Below are 15,607 nucleotides of genomic sequence, written 5' to 3'. Positions count from 1 at the left end.
GGGGCACTATGATGTTCTTCTGTTTCCGTTTCGGGGGCACTGCTTTGTAAGTCACGCATTTTAATTTCCGATACATGGGATCCTCTACTAATGCGCACCACGCCTGCAGCACCTGTTATCTGTAATGATGCATCCTCTGCACGGTTATTCATCATCAACACCTTCCTAGGGTTTTACTCGGGGGAATTGAAGATGCCTGGGTTTCCTCAAGGGACCCTAATGGCCCAGATACTGTACCAGTTTAGGAGCCTCAGGCGGCGGGGTGGTAACGTGCTTGCTTCTCTATTCTCTTGGCATGAGTTGATAACCACCCAAGGCCCATGGGTTGGCCGTAAAGAACTTAACTAATTAGCCTAGCCCCGGGGCCCTACGAGATGAGGCAATAAAGGATCATATGCTAGAATACCAGAATTCTTATTATTCCGTTTCTCTGTCTTTCATTCAAGCTCTGGATATTACATTAACACAAAATGGAGCACCCACCCACCCACACAGAGATAGAGAGAGAAAGATAAGGATTAATCTCCGAGCTAGACCTCATCAAATCATTTAGCTCTGCTAGGGTTACAGGAGAGCCCTACCCCTCCCAGCATAGCAGCCACCGGGCGGGGCGCTAACTCGCAACCTCACGATTACGAGCCCGACACCCTACCACCGAGCCACCGCGCTCCCCAGAGAGAGAGAGAGAGAGAGAGAGAGAGAGAGAGCAGCATACATCTGTGCTCTACAATCAATTAAGTGTCCCACGACTAGCCTATGACGTTTGACCGGTTGCTCTCAAATCTGAATCACTACATCTGGCTTGACCCTCAACCCTTCCACCAAGTTTGGTTCAAAACGTATAAAAACTGAGTTAACCTTGACCTTTGATCTATTTTCAAAATCAAATCACCTTACCATTGCTTGGCCCTCGGTTCTTCCACTAAGTTTGGTCCTAAGCGGATCAAAACTGTCTGAATTAAATAGCTCACACACACACACACACACACACACACACACACACACACACACACACACACACACACACACGAGACAATAATACACCTGTGGGCGGTAGTGCACAGGGACGAGGAGCAATCATTTCTATTTCTTAATCCACTTTAAAAGTACCATCATTAACTATACCATGAATTTTCTAAAACAATTCAGTTAACAGCCTGTCCAAGAAAGAAGATAATTCAAGATGCAGTTGTCATTCTGCTTTCCACCAAAGTTTTAAGAGAGGAAGGGTAGACTTTCCCTATATGTAACTTCCCTTCCCATAATTTTTATCATATCCATTAGTGAGAACCTCAAAACTAACCCCACATCAGGTGTTATACCGTGATATCTATTGTGCATTGTCCGGTCCCGCCTCACCGACTTGATCTGAGAGTCACATCTTCTGTCCTAACCTGAACATTCTTCGATCTCCACATACTAAAACCTACAGTTCCATTTGTATGTTTAATTCAGTTTTTGAAATGTTGCCTAGGATTGCCAGATTTTAAGATTTCTTTCATATTAATCTTCTCCCGTATAACGAAGTTTTACGAATGAAATGTTATAAAAGACAATTAAGTTACTGATACGTACTACCAAGTGAAAGAATAAGTTTTCCCTGTATCACTTAGGACTCCCCCAAGTAAAACAATTAGCATCCATAGATTGCAACATCTGCGCTTAGAATTTGATTTTATCCTATGACCTTCCATTTAAACCGATTGCTCTCAAAGTGGAATTACTTCATCCCTGCCTGATCCTTAACTCTTATGCTACGTCTGGTTCAAACCAGTTCAAAGCTGAGATAATCTAGCCCTGTGATCTTCACCTCTGATCTTTCTCTGTGACCTTGAACTTTGATTGTGTACAAAATCGAATCCTTTTTATCTTTGCCTTACCGTGAAACCTTCCACAAAGTTTGATCTAAATTGGGTAAAAACTGCTTAAGGTGACCTTGACCTTTGATCTACTGTTCTAAAAAGGTCAACCCCATGGGTGATCCTCAGCACTACCACCAAGCATAATTCAGATCATAATAAAGCTGATCTAGTTATTTTGTCTGCACACAAACACACCGGTCGAACTTTGACCTTGCCCTGTGACCTTGACCTTTCAATGCCTTGTCAAAATTGAAACCCTTTGATCTTGCATTTCTCAATCCTTCCCACAACTTTGGTCTGAAATAAACAAAAACTAAACAGTTGACCTTGCTAGGACAAGTTTGACGTTGCCCTGTGGTCTTGACATTTGACCTGTTGTTAAGAAATGTAAACCCCTAAACTGACCGTCACCTTCCACCAAGTTTGGTTAAAATTTGATAACAACTGAGTTTTGTTCACACACACACACACACACACACACACACACACACACACACACACATTGAGGAAAACTTAACAAGTCTCGTTTCGCGCATGATGAACATAAAAAAAAAAGATAGAAAAACAAAATGAAGAACTATAGAGGTTCTGTTAAAAAACACTCAGATATGAATGTCGTCACTGCTGAAGTTCAGGATGCTCATTTTTTTTTTTTTACAAGAATTACATCACCGAACTGCAATAATTTTAAGAGCTTGATTTAAAATGTGCGCGTGTTAAGTATTTGTAAAACAAACATTTACTTGTAGGCTACACACATACACACACAGTACTTTTTGTTAAAAAAAGGAAAGAAATGTATGGACTGATATGATGTTGACAGCACAATGACTTGCCACACACTCATGGCAATTCTACCCTTGTTTTCTAGTCCGGTAATCTCTCAAAGCCTGGCAGTACAGCGTTAACATCTTCCTCTGAAATGCTCGTCTTACATCTCAAAGGGCCCCTGAGACTGGACAAACTGGCAATTAGGAATTTTATATATATATATATATATATATATATATATATATATATATATATATATATATATATATATACAATTCGTACTCGTTTTCTTTTTTGAAAATAACCGCACTAATGGATTTCAAAGTTCTACTGCAGTCTCGTCCAGTTGTATGCTTTTAGTATTTTCTTTTTTCCGTGACGTCACCATCGTTACAAGGCAAGCTGCTGCGTGATCATTGAGGTTCAGGGATACACACGATATATTGCATATTGTATTATTCTTTCTTACAGGATCTAAAATTGAAGACAATAAGACATACAAAGAGAACACAGGAAGAATAAGAACACACTGCCACAACTTCACTCCTTCCTCACCATTAGATATCTTTCTTATGATGAGAGGTAGGGTGCAACTAATTATTAATCGGAATTTCGATGAAGTTGTAATTGTTGTAGTCTGTATGAAAGCGACTGTAAAATGAAGGCTGACAACATTTTGTATTCAGTGCTTAGTCTAAATATGGTTTCTGCATTTTTTTTACGTTATTAAATAAACTTCTGAACGTGGCCACTGAGGGCCTTTCTGGACATTTCCAAAGCTGCACAACTGGTACTAATACATTTAGGACCTGACATCACACAATAACCACTATCTTACATGATCTACTGTGCTACCAAGTTTCAAGAACTCTCACTGCGCTCAGCAAACTGGATTACTTGAAAGTGTAGCAGGGAAGAGTTGCGTGATTACAAGACACGACACATACACAGTTAAGTGGTAATGGTTCTGTACACAGAGCTCAGTCTTCATTCAACTAATGACCAAAGATGACAAAGTCTACTTCCATCGACTCGTGTACCTTCACCCCGTGCACAGATGTCAGTGTAAATGTCTGTAGTATGACTAGGAAATCACAATAACATGATCATAGACGTATGAATAAGGAATCTACAATGTCAGACGAAGACCATATTTCAGATAGCTTCGGCTGTAAATGTCATCCTCCTTAGAGGCCAACTATAGAGGTACAGACAGCACATCCTTGCAGTTGTCTATTGTGGAGAGAAACAGTTGTCAATGAAACTGGTTGTAATAAATTGTTCATCCGTCATTATTTTTTTTCCTCAGAACTACTACAGAATGTGGTGTCAGATTACAGAATCGTGATACACTTTACCAATTATCCTCAGCAGAATGCAAGAAAGGAGTCGTGGGAGAGGGACCTCAGGTGAATTTCGTCATCCCAGGCGTTCCTATCATCATGCTGACCAGGAGAGTATCCAGGAATGTAGGTATTAAGTGTTTCCTCAAGGTAAACAACCATGGTTACAAGGTCAGAGCAAAGGGATGATATTAGAAATGGGTGGGGATGGTGATAGGGAAAAAAAGTGTTAAAACACTACTCTGCAGTTGACTTTTTTCCCCTGGGAAAATATGTTGCAAATGGCTAATCTCATTGGTAGTATTTGTTTTCATTCTCTCTCTCTCTATTTTGTTAAGGAGGAGATTTAGGTCCAGTAACAACCCGCCCTGGATACGCCTCTGCGCCAGACCCAGAGTGGACACATTATATACACTAACACGATGCCCCTGCAACAGACTTTATTGTGCCCAGGCAGCAAAGGTCAACATTCTAGAAGACAACAAAACGGCACCCAGTTGACAATCTTCTGCTAACACTCCACCTGCACAGATTGAGAAAGCATAATATTTTCAGTTACAGCTGTAGACGCGACTCAGGAGCCCCGAAGGTTTGCTTTTAATGACACAGAACTGACATCTGCAGGTCATCATTATTTTTGTCCATCGTCTGAAGATTCATTTATAATGAAAACTACGTAACTTATAATCTTTTAGAGTAACATTCCAGATGGGAAGATAACTGATTAAATTTAAATAATAACCTAAGTTCTTCACATGAATGGTTGGATACAAAACATGTAATCTAGTGTGACGTCAAAAGATATGAGTAATAACTCTACACTTTGACCAATAAACGGCATAAAGTCTGGAGAAAACTTTGCTGCTGCAGTTCTTATTTAATTTAGAAATGCATAAGGGTAATAAAAAATAGTAGAAGACAAATGTTTTCTCAGCAATGCAAAGACAAAAATGTACTGAACATTAATTTCTTTGTTTCCTTGGTATTACAACGACGACCATACGACTTCACTAAGATGAATCATAATCAAGCTATAGTGACACACCAAATAACCTTACTGCTTCCAGGAATATGTACATAAACGCGAAGGAAGCATTATTAACCCAAAACACGAGGTTAATAGACTCAGTAGGGGGACATTGATTTCACGTACTTTATTTTGGCAAACAACAGATGCTTTTATTCAGCTGAGGGCAGTTCTTGTTTACATAGCATTAAAGATATAGATATTGCAACGATGTTCCCTATATAGCCTAGCCTACCCCATAACTATCCAAACACATTTCACAACTGACCGAAGGATGATTGGACAGACAAGAAGCACAGCAACAGGAAGTCCTAAAGCTAAGACACAATCACTCATCACAAGCTAGACAGCGAAACACGATCAGCCATTAAAGTATGGCCTCTGGGGGGATATCTGTGTGACACTACACACGAACTGGATAACCACCAAGACGAAGACGAAAGAGGCGTTGTCACAATCACTTTCATTCTCTACGGTAGGCTACTGAATGCTTTAACTGTACGGCATTATTTTGGCATCTGTGAAGGGGTAGCAGTTATAATACAGTAAGATACATTTTATGCCATGTGTTCTTATTACTCTTATTTAGTACTATACCCTAATTCATGCAGTAACGATGAGACGGATTGAACTAAAACTATAGCACAACATTCTTATAATTAAGTGACCTTACCCATGCCCTTTGATCCACCACCACGCCCTCTGATAATCTACCCACAATCCATGATTTATCGCCACACTCTTCACCCCTTTTATTTCACATTCGGCACCATATTATTCTCACATCACTCTTTATACTGATAACCTACATACCACGGTCAGATAAGCGTTTAAATCAATCGTTCATCTACTGAACTGTTTACACCGCTAAATTTTTCTCACATCACGCATATACCCATAATACTTGCGACTTTCTCAAACAGGCTCCAAAATAACTCTCCATACTTTTTCTGTTCTCTTTCCCAGTCTCTCCAATTCACCATACAGTAATTCATCCCAGCACCATCCACTCACCAACCAACCAACTTCGGACATAACGCATATCACTTGCCCGTTTTATTTATTCATTTATTTTTGTGAATTTGACGTCCCTCACTTCATCAACACACCTTTTAACTGCTTATTACACTGATCACCAAATAATATACACACACACATTATGACGATATGACACCACTACCTAACCATTCTATTATTTACCCCTAGTACTTCACCGTTCATACCCCATCGGCCGCCAGCACACCGAAAGAGGAGAGTCGAATCGATTCACTAGAATAATTTGATTGAAGTGAATGATTCCTCTTCCTACAGAAAACTTCAAGGAGAATCAGGTTTTTAGTATTACCAGACTGATGCAGTATGGACGCGTAGTTTTCTGTAGTACTGTACTTATCTGATCTCGATGTCGACTTGTACTGTTCATCCATTATCCTGTATATTTGACGCTACAATGACAGTGAAACACGTGGCTTTCCTGTATATCGATAATCCAGACCTTAGCAACCTCTTCATTGTGAGGGGATCAGGATACGATCTTAGCGTCTTCGATCACTCGGCTCACAGAAAGCAGGCAACGTAGAATTAATAACATCATAGTCTCCACAGTTATGATCTCACCACAACCATGACTGACGAGAAATTGGGTCGGGCCGTAACTGACTCTAGTCGACTGAACGTGATTAGATTCGACTACCAAAGCCTAAACAGGGTCGTATACTCGTCCAGTGAATACTCTTACTGCCTCTCCTCTTTAGTGACTTACGGCCCATATTACATCATATTAGTTTACTGTATTTATTCCTTCTCTATACTGAGTTTGTTGCATAAATAACATACAAATGAATACTGAGGTGTAATATTTAGAAATGAACTGAGGAGGAGTTGCTAGTGCTTCCAAACCCCACAAGAATAACGACTAACGTTTTGCCGAATTACACACAAATTAATGGGCGCCAGAGTGGACAGACATGATCACTCAGACCAATATGACTCGACTCGTGGTTATGCAGACAGCCTTAGACATATGACACGCCTTAATCAACCCCCGTACCATCTGACCGTACTATTTTAACTACCATTTTAACCATCTGTACTTATCTGTGACACACCTTACCCGATCTCATTTAGCTGTAATATTTAACTGCTACAACTCTTCTACCCGGCACCCATTCCCTTATCGTTTACCATTTGACCGTAGTATTTAATCGTATACCTTTGACATTCCTTTTCCCACCACCTTAACATTAAACCGTTCATACATTGCACTTAATACACCTTCTCCGCCCGCACCACCTAGTCTCTCCATCCACTCATCCTCGCTACTGCTGAGTGGAGAGAGCCGATCCACATTTATAGCAGTAAATGAAGTTGTGAGACCCGCCCCCGTTCATGGCCATTTTATTCTTGGTGTCGGCCTCGGGGGAAGACGTCTCGGCCTCGTTCTCGTCAATAGATTCGTCCATTTCCAGCTTCTTGAGGTCCGGGGTGGTAATGCTGTCGTCCACACTCTTCGACCGAAACCGGGGAGGGTTGTATACATCGTCTGTCTGCACACCTGGCGGGAAAAACAGTACATGGATATTATATACGGAGAAATTAATAACGTGTCTGGCTTTTTTTACCAGTGACGCAAACTTTGCAAGCGGGTGAATTATAGCTTCATATTGGAAAATTGATTAAAAAATACGACAGTTTCACTCCGACTTGAAAAGCCCATATTTCTTTTCTCCCCCTCACTGTCTCTTCCCCTCCGTCACTCTCCCCTTCCGTACCCTCACTTCCCCTCCGTCACTCTCCCCTTCCGTACTCTCACTTCCCCTCCGTCACTCTCCCCTTCCGTACCCTCACTTCCCCTCCGTCACTCTCCTTCTCCCTCCCTCCCTCACTCACTCTTCTCCCCTCCCCTCTCTCTCTCTCCCTCTCACTTTTCCTTATTTTTACACACTCGCTGCCCCAACCTCCCTTCCCCACCCTCCGTTCCTCTCAGTCCCTCCTCTGCTCTACCTCCCTCACTCCCCTAACCTTACCCTTTCTCCATATAGGTCCCTTTCCCACTCCTTCGCTCAATTTACTCTGCCTCCCTCACTCTCACTCCATCACCGAGTCAACCCAGTCCCCATCCCCCCTCCAAACTGTTCTCCCTCGTTCTACCTTCCCTTTTCCCTCCATCACCCTACCTACTCCGCCTCCCTCACTGTACCTCACTTTCCTCCCCTACACTCTCTTCCTCTCTCCCCCTCACCCTACCTGTATCGTGGAAGTCATGCCCCTCCAAGCTGTTCTCCCTCATAACGGGCATGTTGTCTGGCGGGCGTGCTGAGTGTACCAGGGTCGTCACTATATCCATGCGCGAGTCTAGCGAATATTGTTTTCCCGCCATCAGCATCCCACGAATTCGACGACGCATCGCTGTGTGGATGGCCAGGGATTCAGTACAGACTCACATACACACACGCACACAAACAGTCAAACAAACACACACAAACACACACAAGCTTGCATACACACTGAAAGGTGAAATAGCAATATGTAGCCTACAGAAGAAATTTTGATACACCCACCCACCTACCCACACACACACACACACATACAGACGGACAGACCAAAGCAGAGATTCCTGATGAGACATACATACACAAAACCACCAGACAGACGCATACTTACAGATAAACGTATACACACAAAGACGTACATAAACAGGTATAAACACAAGCAGACAAATACACAGGACATATACACAGACGCATGTATACATACAGATTGACGTATGCACACAGGTAGACATATACACGCAATGTATACACACACGCAGACATATATAAACCAATACTGTATGTATACACAAATAACGTATGCACACAGATAGATGTATACACACAAACGTATATACACAGACAGTTATACACACAGACAGACGTAAATATACTGTCAGACGTAAAAACACAAGATGACCTATGTACACAGGTATGCGTATACACAGATCGACGTATATACAGATACATGTACACACAGACACGCATACACACAGCCACAACCAGCCCTTGCCTCTCACCTTTGCCTGGGGAGTCCTGTACGTCCAGTTTGAGCTGCTGGAGCTTCTTGGCGAACTCATGAAGGACGTCACTGTTGTCGAAGATGGCGGCGAAGGACCCGTTGACGATCTTGGGGGACATGGGTGAGTTGGCCAGCAGCAGTGACGTGCCGAAGTCGGGGTTCTTGCGGGTGTCTGTGGCACAGGGTAAAAACAAGTTAATACATATAAATACATATTAAACGTTAATAATATACCAGTATGCCAGGACAAACGGCCGTACCCTGCACCCTTATGTTGCTTAAGGGAAAGGCAGTGCTCTAAATTTTGACGGACACATATGGCCTATGGTTCTTGAAGTCTGATCAACTTGCATCCCACATGACGGGGTGCAGTTATCAACGATACAAAAATTATCATAAAAAAATGAGGGCTTGCCATCCCCTCTCGCGACATGTGCCTACAGACGAAAGTTATGCAAAATTAGAAAGTGGTATAAGGCAGTGGTTCCCAACCTGGGGGCAACTGCCCCCGAGGAGGGGAGGGGGTTATTTTATGCAACTGAAGTCACTAGAAAGAGAATTTCATGATCATTTTTCAAGGACAAAATTTCTGAAGTATTTTCCTTCAGTTAGCTACCTCGCAGACAGCATTCCTGGTAACAGTTTAGTATCAGTTCATGAAATTTTGATTGAATAGATTGACAGACATATTTTAAAGAATGCAGCATGGCGGATAAGTGGGTGTGAATAAGATGCTATACTGCCATCAAGAACTGGCAGTCTGGTTGGTCCTGCTGGTCTTGTTTACCTGTCACTGCAAAGTTGAGTTCTCCAAGATGCTGAGCACTACATCACAACAAAGCAGGGATATTCCATGAAAAATGATATCTGCTGTGCTCTAAGTCAACCAATGATATCCACACTGGCAAAAAAAAAAAATAAAAAATAAATAAATAAAAGCAATTTCAACCTTAACGCGAGTTTTTCACGTTACTTTTTTATTGTTATTTTACCAGCATGAACTGCCTTTTTTTTAATAACAACAGAGGAAGAAAAAACGAATAAACCAGTAGATTTAATTATGGTAGTTCCATGTAAAGCTCTTATATCTAACATAAGCCCACTCAAGCAATAATGGGGTGTTTGCTTCGGCAGAGGGGGACGAGGAGGAGGACCCGAAAGTTACCTTATTTTGTGTGGGGGACCAAACAACCAAAATGGATGGAAGCCACTGATGTATGGAAACACATACACATACAATAAACATATAAATACATACATATTATTTTATACATAATTATATATATTATATATAATATATATATGTATATATATAATACACACACACACACATGTATATATATATATATATATATATATATATATATATATATATATATATATATATATATATATATATATATATATATATCCCCAAGCGCTTTCGTGTATTCACATCGTCAGGGCAACTCACTCCCACCATGCCCCAATGTTGCGGCCCAAGGTCTAGGTGTGGGAAGGACACCAGAGGACATGGCACGCATACGGTAGGATGTGATGTCAGTGGTGGGTACATCTATACCACTGATGTCCCTGTTCAGTAGAGGAGCCAGCGCGCTCAGTGACCCTCCCCCTCCACCACTCCAGCACAGCACATAAAGCAGGGCAGGTCATGCAACTCTCATTTCATTACCACCCGATCATGGCTGTTCTCTCGACTTTTAACTCCATTTCTGTTTACCTCCTCCACATTACAGAAATATCCTTCCCACTTGACACCCTTTCCGCCCATCACCATATCGCAGTCACATGTTTGGTCTCCTTCTCCGCTGCCTTTCTTGTTGCAGACACACAGTTGGATTTCCGCTGCAGCCTGGCAGCTAACTATATGACTCCCCTACACCGACCATGGCCAGTGAAGATGTACTTACTATTAATGATGAAAAAAAAATGAAACACTCTGGCAGCAGCTTCCCCGTCTTCCCCTGTGGACTCCAAAGACCTTATTTTTGTTACATTAGGAGGCTTTGTAACACCTTTTCCTTTACGATTTATTTTATATATTACAGATTGTCATCGCGTATGTCATTTGGCAGGGGTTGTGGTGTGGCAGGGGTTGTGGTGTGGCACGGAATGTGGTGTGGCAGAGGTTGTGATGAGGATGAGGTTGTGATGAGGATGGGGTTGTGGTGCGGCAGGGGTTGTGATGTGGCAGGCGTTGTGAGCTGCTGTGGCAGAGGATGCGGGGTGGCTGGGGTTGTGCTGTGGCAGAGGTTGTAATATGGCAGGCGTCGTAAAGCCGTTGTGGCAGGGGTTGCAATGTGGCCATTGGTGTGGTAGGGGTTGTGGTTGTGGTTGTGTGGTTGCTGTGCCAGGAGTTGTGCAGCTGGTGTGGCAGTTCTGTGCAGGTTTTCAGCTCCGGTTTAGCATGCACGTCTTTTTGGAAACAGGTCAGGCTAGGTCAGTAATCTTTTTCCATTGGTAGATACTTTCCTTTCCTGGAAGAAGAAGAAAAAAAAAAAATCATGCGGACATCCATGAATCTGTCTTTAAGTGAATTCTGACAAGAGATTGAGCTCGCTGGATGAATATTGTGAGAAGAAGCGCATGATCAGGGATATGGCACCCCTTTTTAACGTGACAGCGTCCGGATTGACTCTGCCGGATACGGTTATGTGAAGCTACAGAACGTGGTGAATGTTTTTTACGTATCAGATAGAGCCAGGATTCCGGGGTCTTGAATGGTGAGTGAATGGAAGCGTGGCCCACTGGATTGGGCAATTTTGGGCTGTCAGGACGTTGCTACTCCTCACGCTGCCCTAGGGTGGGAAAGGAGATCCGGATGATGATGAGAAGGTCCGGATGATGATGATATAGGGACTGGTGTCTAAGTTAGTTGTAATGGGACAGTCTAGTCAAATTTCTGCTGCATCTGTTGAATTGTACCTTTTTAAATAAGCACTGAATATATTCTGCTACTTGACTAACTCGGATTTGGGAGCTTCGGTAAAGATGCTTCACCATTCCCTTTAGCATGTCCTGCATGTAGACTTGGAGAGAATGATACTATCCATTTAAAAACAATGCTTCCCAAGATAACATTGAAACAAGTAAAAGAACTATTCTATTGATAAAATTGCATCGCCATTATCCTAACACAACTTTACAATTAAATAAATTTGACAGGATCCAGAAATAGCCTAAGGAAACAAGGTGAAATCATCCGCCATGAAAGTCAAAACGTGAGATTTAACGTTGCTCGCAAAGTACTTCGCTTGAAGAACCTAACTACATTTCATTCTAAAATAGTGTGATTCTGCATAGCACTGGTTTGCATTGTCGAGGGCTGAGAAAGTTAGTTTAGAGAAGTGAGTCATCCAACAGTATAAAGAGAAGAAAAAAAAAAGTCCTTAGTTTTATCGCCAACTGCTTCTGTCTTGCTTTGACAAAGGTAAAAGAAAATAATTAGCCATCAGTCATGAAATGCTTTGGTGTGTTAATAGAATACTTCGCTTACCAGATATCGATAGGACAAGTGTTTGATGTGGCTCGACTCGATCAAACTGGATGGAATAAAACTGCCTTGGCTTCTAGTACCTACATACAGAATTTTAGAATGACTGATCAACTGTATATTTGTGAGAAAAAAAAAATGTTAAAATATTTACCTTCATCCCTAAGTAACAGACATTGATATATGACCAGATTATGGCTGGATGCGGTGCAATAATAAAAGTAGGAGGACTATCAAATGGCAGTCTGGAGAAATGGGCCATACCTTCATGTCTTCAACAGCCTCACCCCTTAGACATTAGTTTTCCACACAAATTCGTGGTTCATGTGATAATGTTGTCTACCATTGTTCTCCCATCGACTGTGGGACAGAGATCAATCTGTAGACTGCTAGGGTAAAAAGGGGCGAAATCCATTCCATATACATCTTCCATGAAATAAATTTCTTTGCAAAAATGTTTGCTATTTAAACTTCCACACATAATTTTCGGCCAAACACTGACTTATCAAACCACCAACTTTTTTTTTTTTTCTTGATTTTCACGCCTTTTCCTACTCTCAAACTCGTTCACACATACTCTCTTTTACACCCTCTGAATACCCATTTTTGCATTCATCTATGCAAACTTGTTTTCACCTTTTTCCCAGGAGAGGAAGACGGTGGCTGAATTGGTAGAGACGTGACCTGCAGTCCTACTGGACCCAGGTGCGAATCCCCGCTGGGGCAGGGAAGGATTTGAATTTCATAAAGGAGACTTTACTGATCTACTAGAAGCCCCGCCGACTTGTACTGTAAAAAATACCCCCGCTGATACCAATACACCAGTCCTGTATGAGACAGCCCTAGCATGTATTCAATATGGACGGTGGGTGTTAGCGCCGAAATGGTGACATATGGAGGTACATGTTATGTAGGAGGACTACTGGGCCTTGGGAACAGGCTGTGAAGCCTATGCCCAGAGTCGGACACGTAAAAAAAAAAAAAAAAATCTCTTACTGCTCATTTTGTACAAAATCCCTATGCTTTTTCTTATCCAGCCTCTGTCTCCCACAATTACTCTTTACAGTTTAGTATTTCTTTATATAATCTTTATGCATGAATATCACGCCATACCAAAGCTTTATACACATAAGTTACTTGGAACAATAACACACGTTCATTCAGTCCTGTATAGTGGCCTTTGTACAAATGCCTCTACTCAGAGTCTAGGGCTTTGTAGCACTAACCACTTTACTTCCTGAGACACTCTAATCTCTACTTCCTTTTCACATTTAGCTCCCTTTCCTTAAACTGCAACAAGGTCTTTCAAATGTTCCACAACTTCAAACTCTCCATTCACCAGCACGTCACACTGAGAGTCTTTTATTGTGTCACCAGCCATAGTCCTACACTTATTTACATCAGTTTCTGATAGATACACCGAATTCTAATGAACCAAGGGAATTCATCGAGCAAGCCACTAAAAATAATGGAAGAAAACTTCATTCTTTCTTACTTTTGTTTCTGAGATACACATTCAAGCTTGTAAGGATGTATATATACCTCCTTCCCCCAGACAAATGAATAATTATACACCTGAATACATAAGAAGAATCAGCCGATAACAGGCACTGTCTTTCAATGATTCCAAAATACCTAAAGACATAAGACTAATTCAATGAATAATGAAGTAATACTGCCGGAAAGTTAACATTCGAATGCAACACTCATTTTCTTCCAACACGAGGTTATGGAGGTTTCAAAGGACTGTTTGGTGGGGCAGATGAAGTGATGAGGAGGCTGCCGTCCTTGGAGATGAGGAAACAAAAATAAATACTGTGTAAGTGTCTGCAGGACCATCTCAGATCACGTACCATCCTTCTTGTCTTAACTCTCTGTGCTCCAGAGAAAATGGTCTATGCTTGGTCACTGGCAGGGGTGGGGGGAGGGGTGACAATTATACTGCAGGAAGAGCTAGGTAGACCCATGATCATTCCAAGCCTTCATTCCTGGTTTCCTGGTGAATTTCATCTACTGCCCTCGATTGCTCGTACAACATCACATTGCCATCTTCTAGGGAAATTTTTGATCTCATGGTGAAATGTCTAGAGAAGTGGTGTTGGTTTGTTTTGCTGGTCTTTAGGTTATTTCTGGGGTGTTTGCATGCTACAGGAGATGGATGCAACAACCCAGCGGAATTTGAGAATGGTCTGAATAATGTGTGTGTGTGTGTGTGTGTGTGTGTGTGTGTGTGTGTGTGTGTGTGTGTGTGTGTGTGTGTGTGTGTGTGTGTGTGTGTGTGTGTGTGTGTGTGTGTGTGCGTGTATGTGTGTGTGTGTGTGTGTGTGTGTGTGTGTGTGTGTGTGTGTGTGCGTGTATGTGTGTGTGTGTGTGTTCCCATTATATCTCATGAATGGCTAATCAACATGAAACCTTCAGGGTATCAAGATAACGCCAAAATGTTGAACGAGTTAGAAAATGAGCATTCGAGGTCAAGGTCATGGTCACCAAAATGGCTGCCAAAGGTCAACTACTTTTTATCGCCCGCCTTTGGCACTATTATATCTCATGAGCGGCCTGAGCTATCAACATGAAACCTTCAGGGTATCAAGATATGGCCCAAATTGTGGACTTGGCCAATAGCATATTCTGGCGGGCGATTAGCATTTGGCTCCCGAATGCTTTTCTTTCATATATTTATGCGTCCGACTCTGAGCATAGGGTTACACACCCTTTCCCCTAATCCTTGTCAGTACACTAAGTAAACCTATAATCTTTCTTCCCTGTTGTATCCTTGCTTGTATTTCATCCTCTGAACTTCCGGGCTAACATGTAATACGCAGGGTTTGACTGTAGACCCAAGGTAAAATGTTTCCAAGAGGACATCGTCCCGAAGATGGAAAACAACATTCTCGTGGAAAGGTTATGCAGGCTCCTCCTTCCACTTGTTCCTGCTCGTAATGCTTGTCTGTACAAACGATGGCTGTTCTCTGGGCTATCTGCTGACAGGATGACGCCTGAGAACGGGGTAATACAAATCTTACCCAACCAGACCGCGCCATTTACTCTACGGTTTACC

The 15,607-nt window shown here is 42.0% G+C and overlaps 1 protein-coding gene across 1 annotated transcript in view; it reads right to left on the bottom strand.

Annotated features, from left to right (window-relative positions):
• Positions 1–7,188: 7,188 nt before the first annotated feature.
• Positions 7,189–15,607, bottom strand: part of Hdc (histidine decarboxylase) — a 92,383-nt gene continuing 83,964 nt past the window's right edge. The window contains exons 15-17 of the mRNA XM_080286141.1: positions 9,055–9,228; positions 8,250–8,411; positions 7,189–7,557 (exon numbers count right to left, since the gene is read on the bottom strand). Of these exons, the coding sequence (XP_080142267.1) occupies positions 7,322–7,557; positions 8,250–8,411; positions 9,055–9,228 (572 nt within the window). The 3' untranslated portion in view covers positions 7,189–7,321. The remainder of the gene's footprint in view (positions 7,558–8,249; positions 8,412–9,054; positions 9,229–15,607) is intronic.

Source organism: Coenobita brevimanus, chromosome 110 (assembly GCF_032717465.1).
Source record: "Coenobita brevimanus isolate Jiangsu-jjx chromosome 110, ASM3271746v2, whole genome shotgun sequence".
Taxonomy (NCBI): Eukaryota; Metazoa; Arthropoda; class Malacostraca; order Decapoda; family Coenobitidae; genus Coenobita; species Coenobita brevimanus.
Note: the sequence above shows the minus strand (reverse complement) of the source record. Positions and strands in the feature narration are given on the sequence as shown.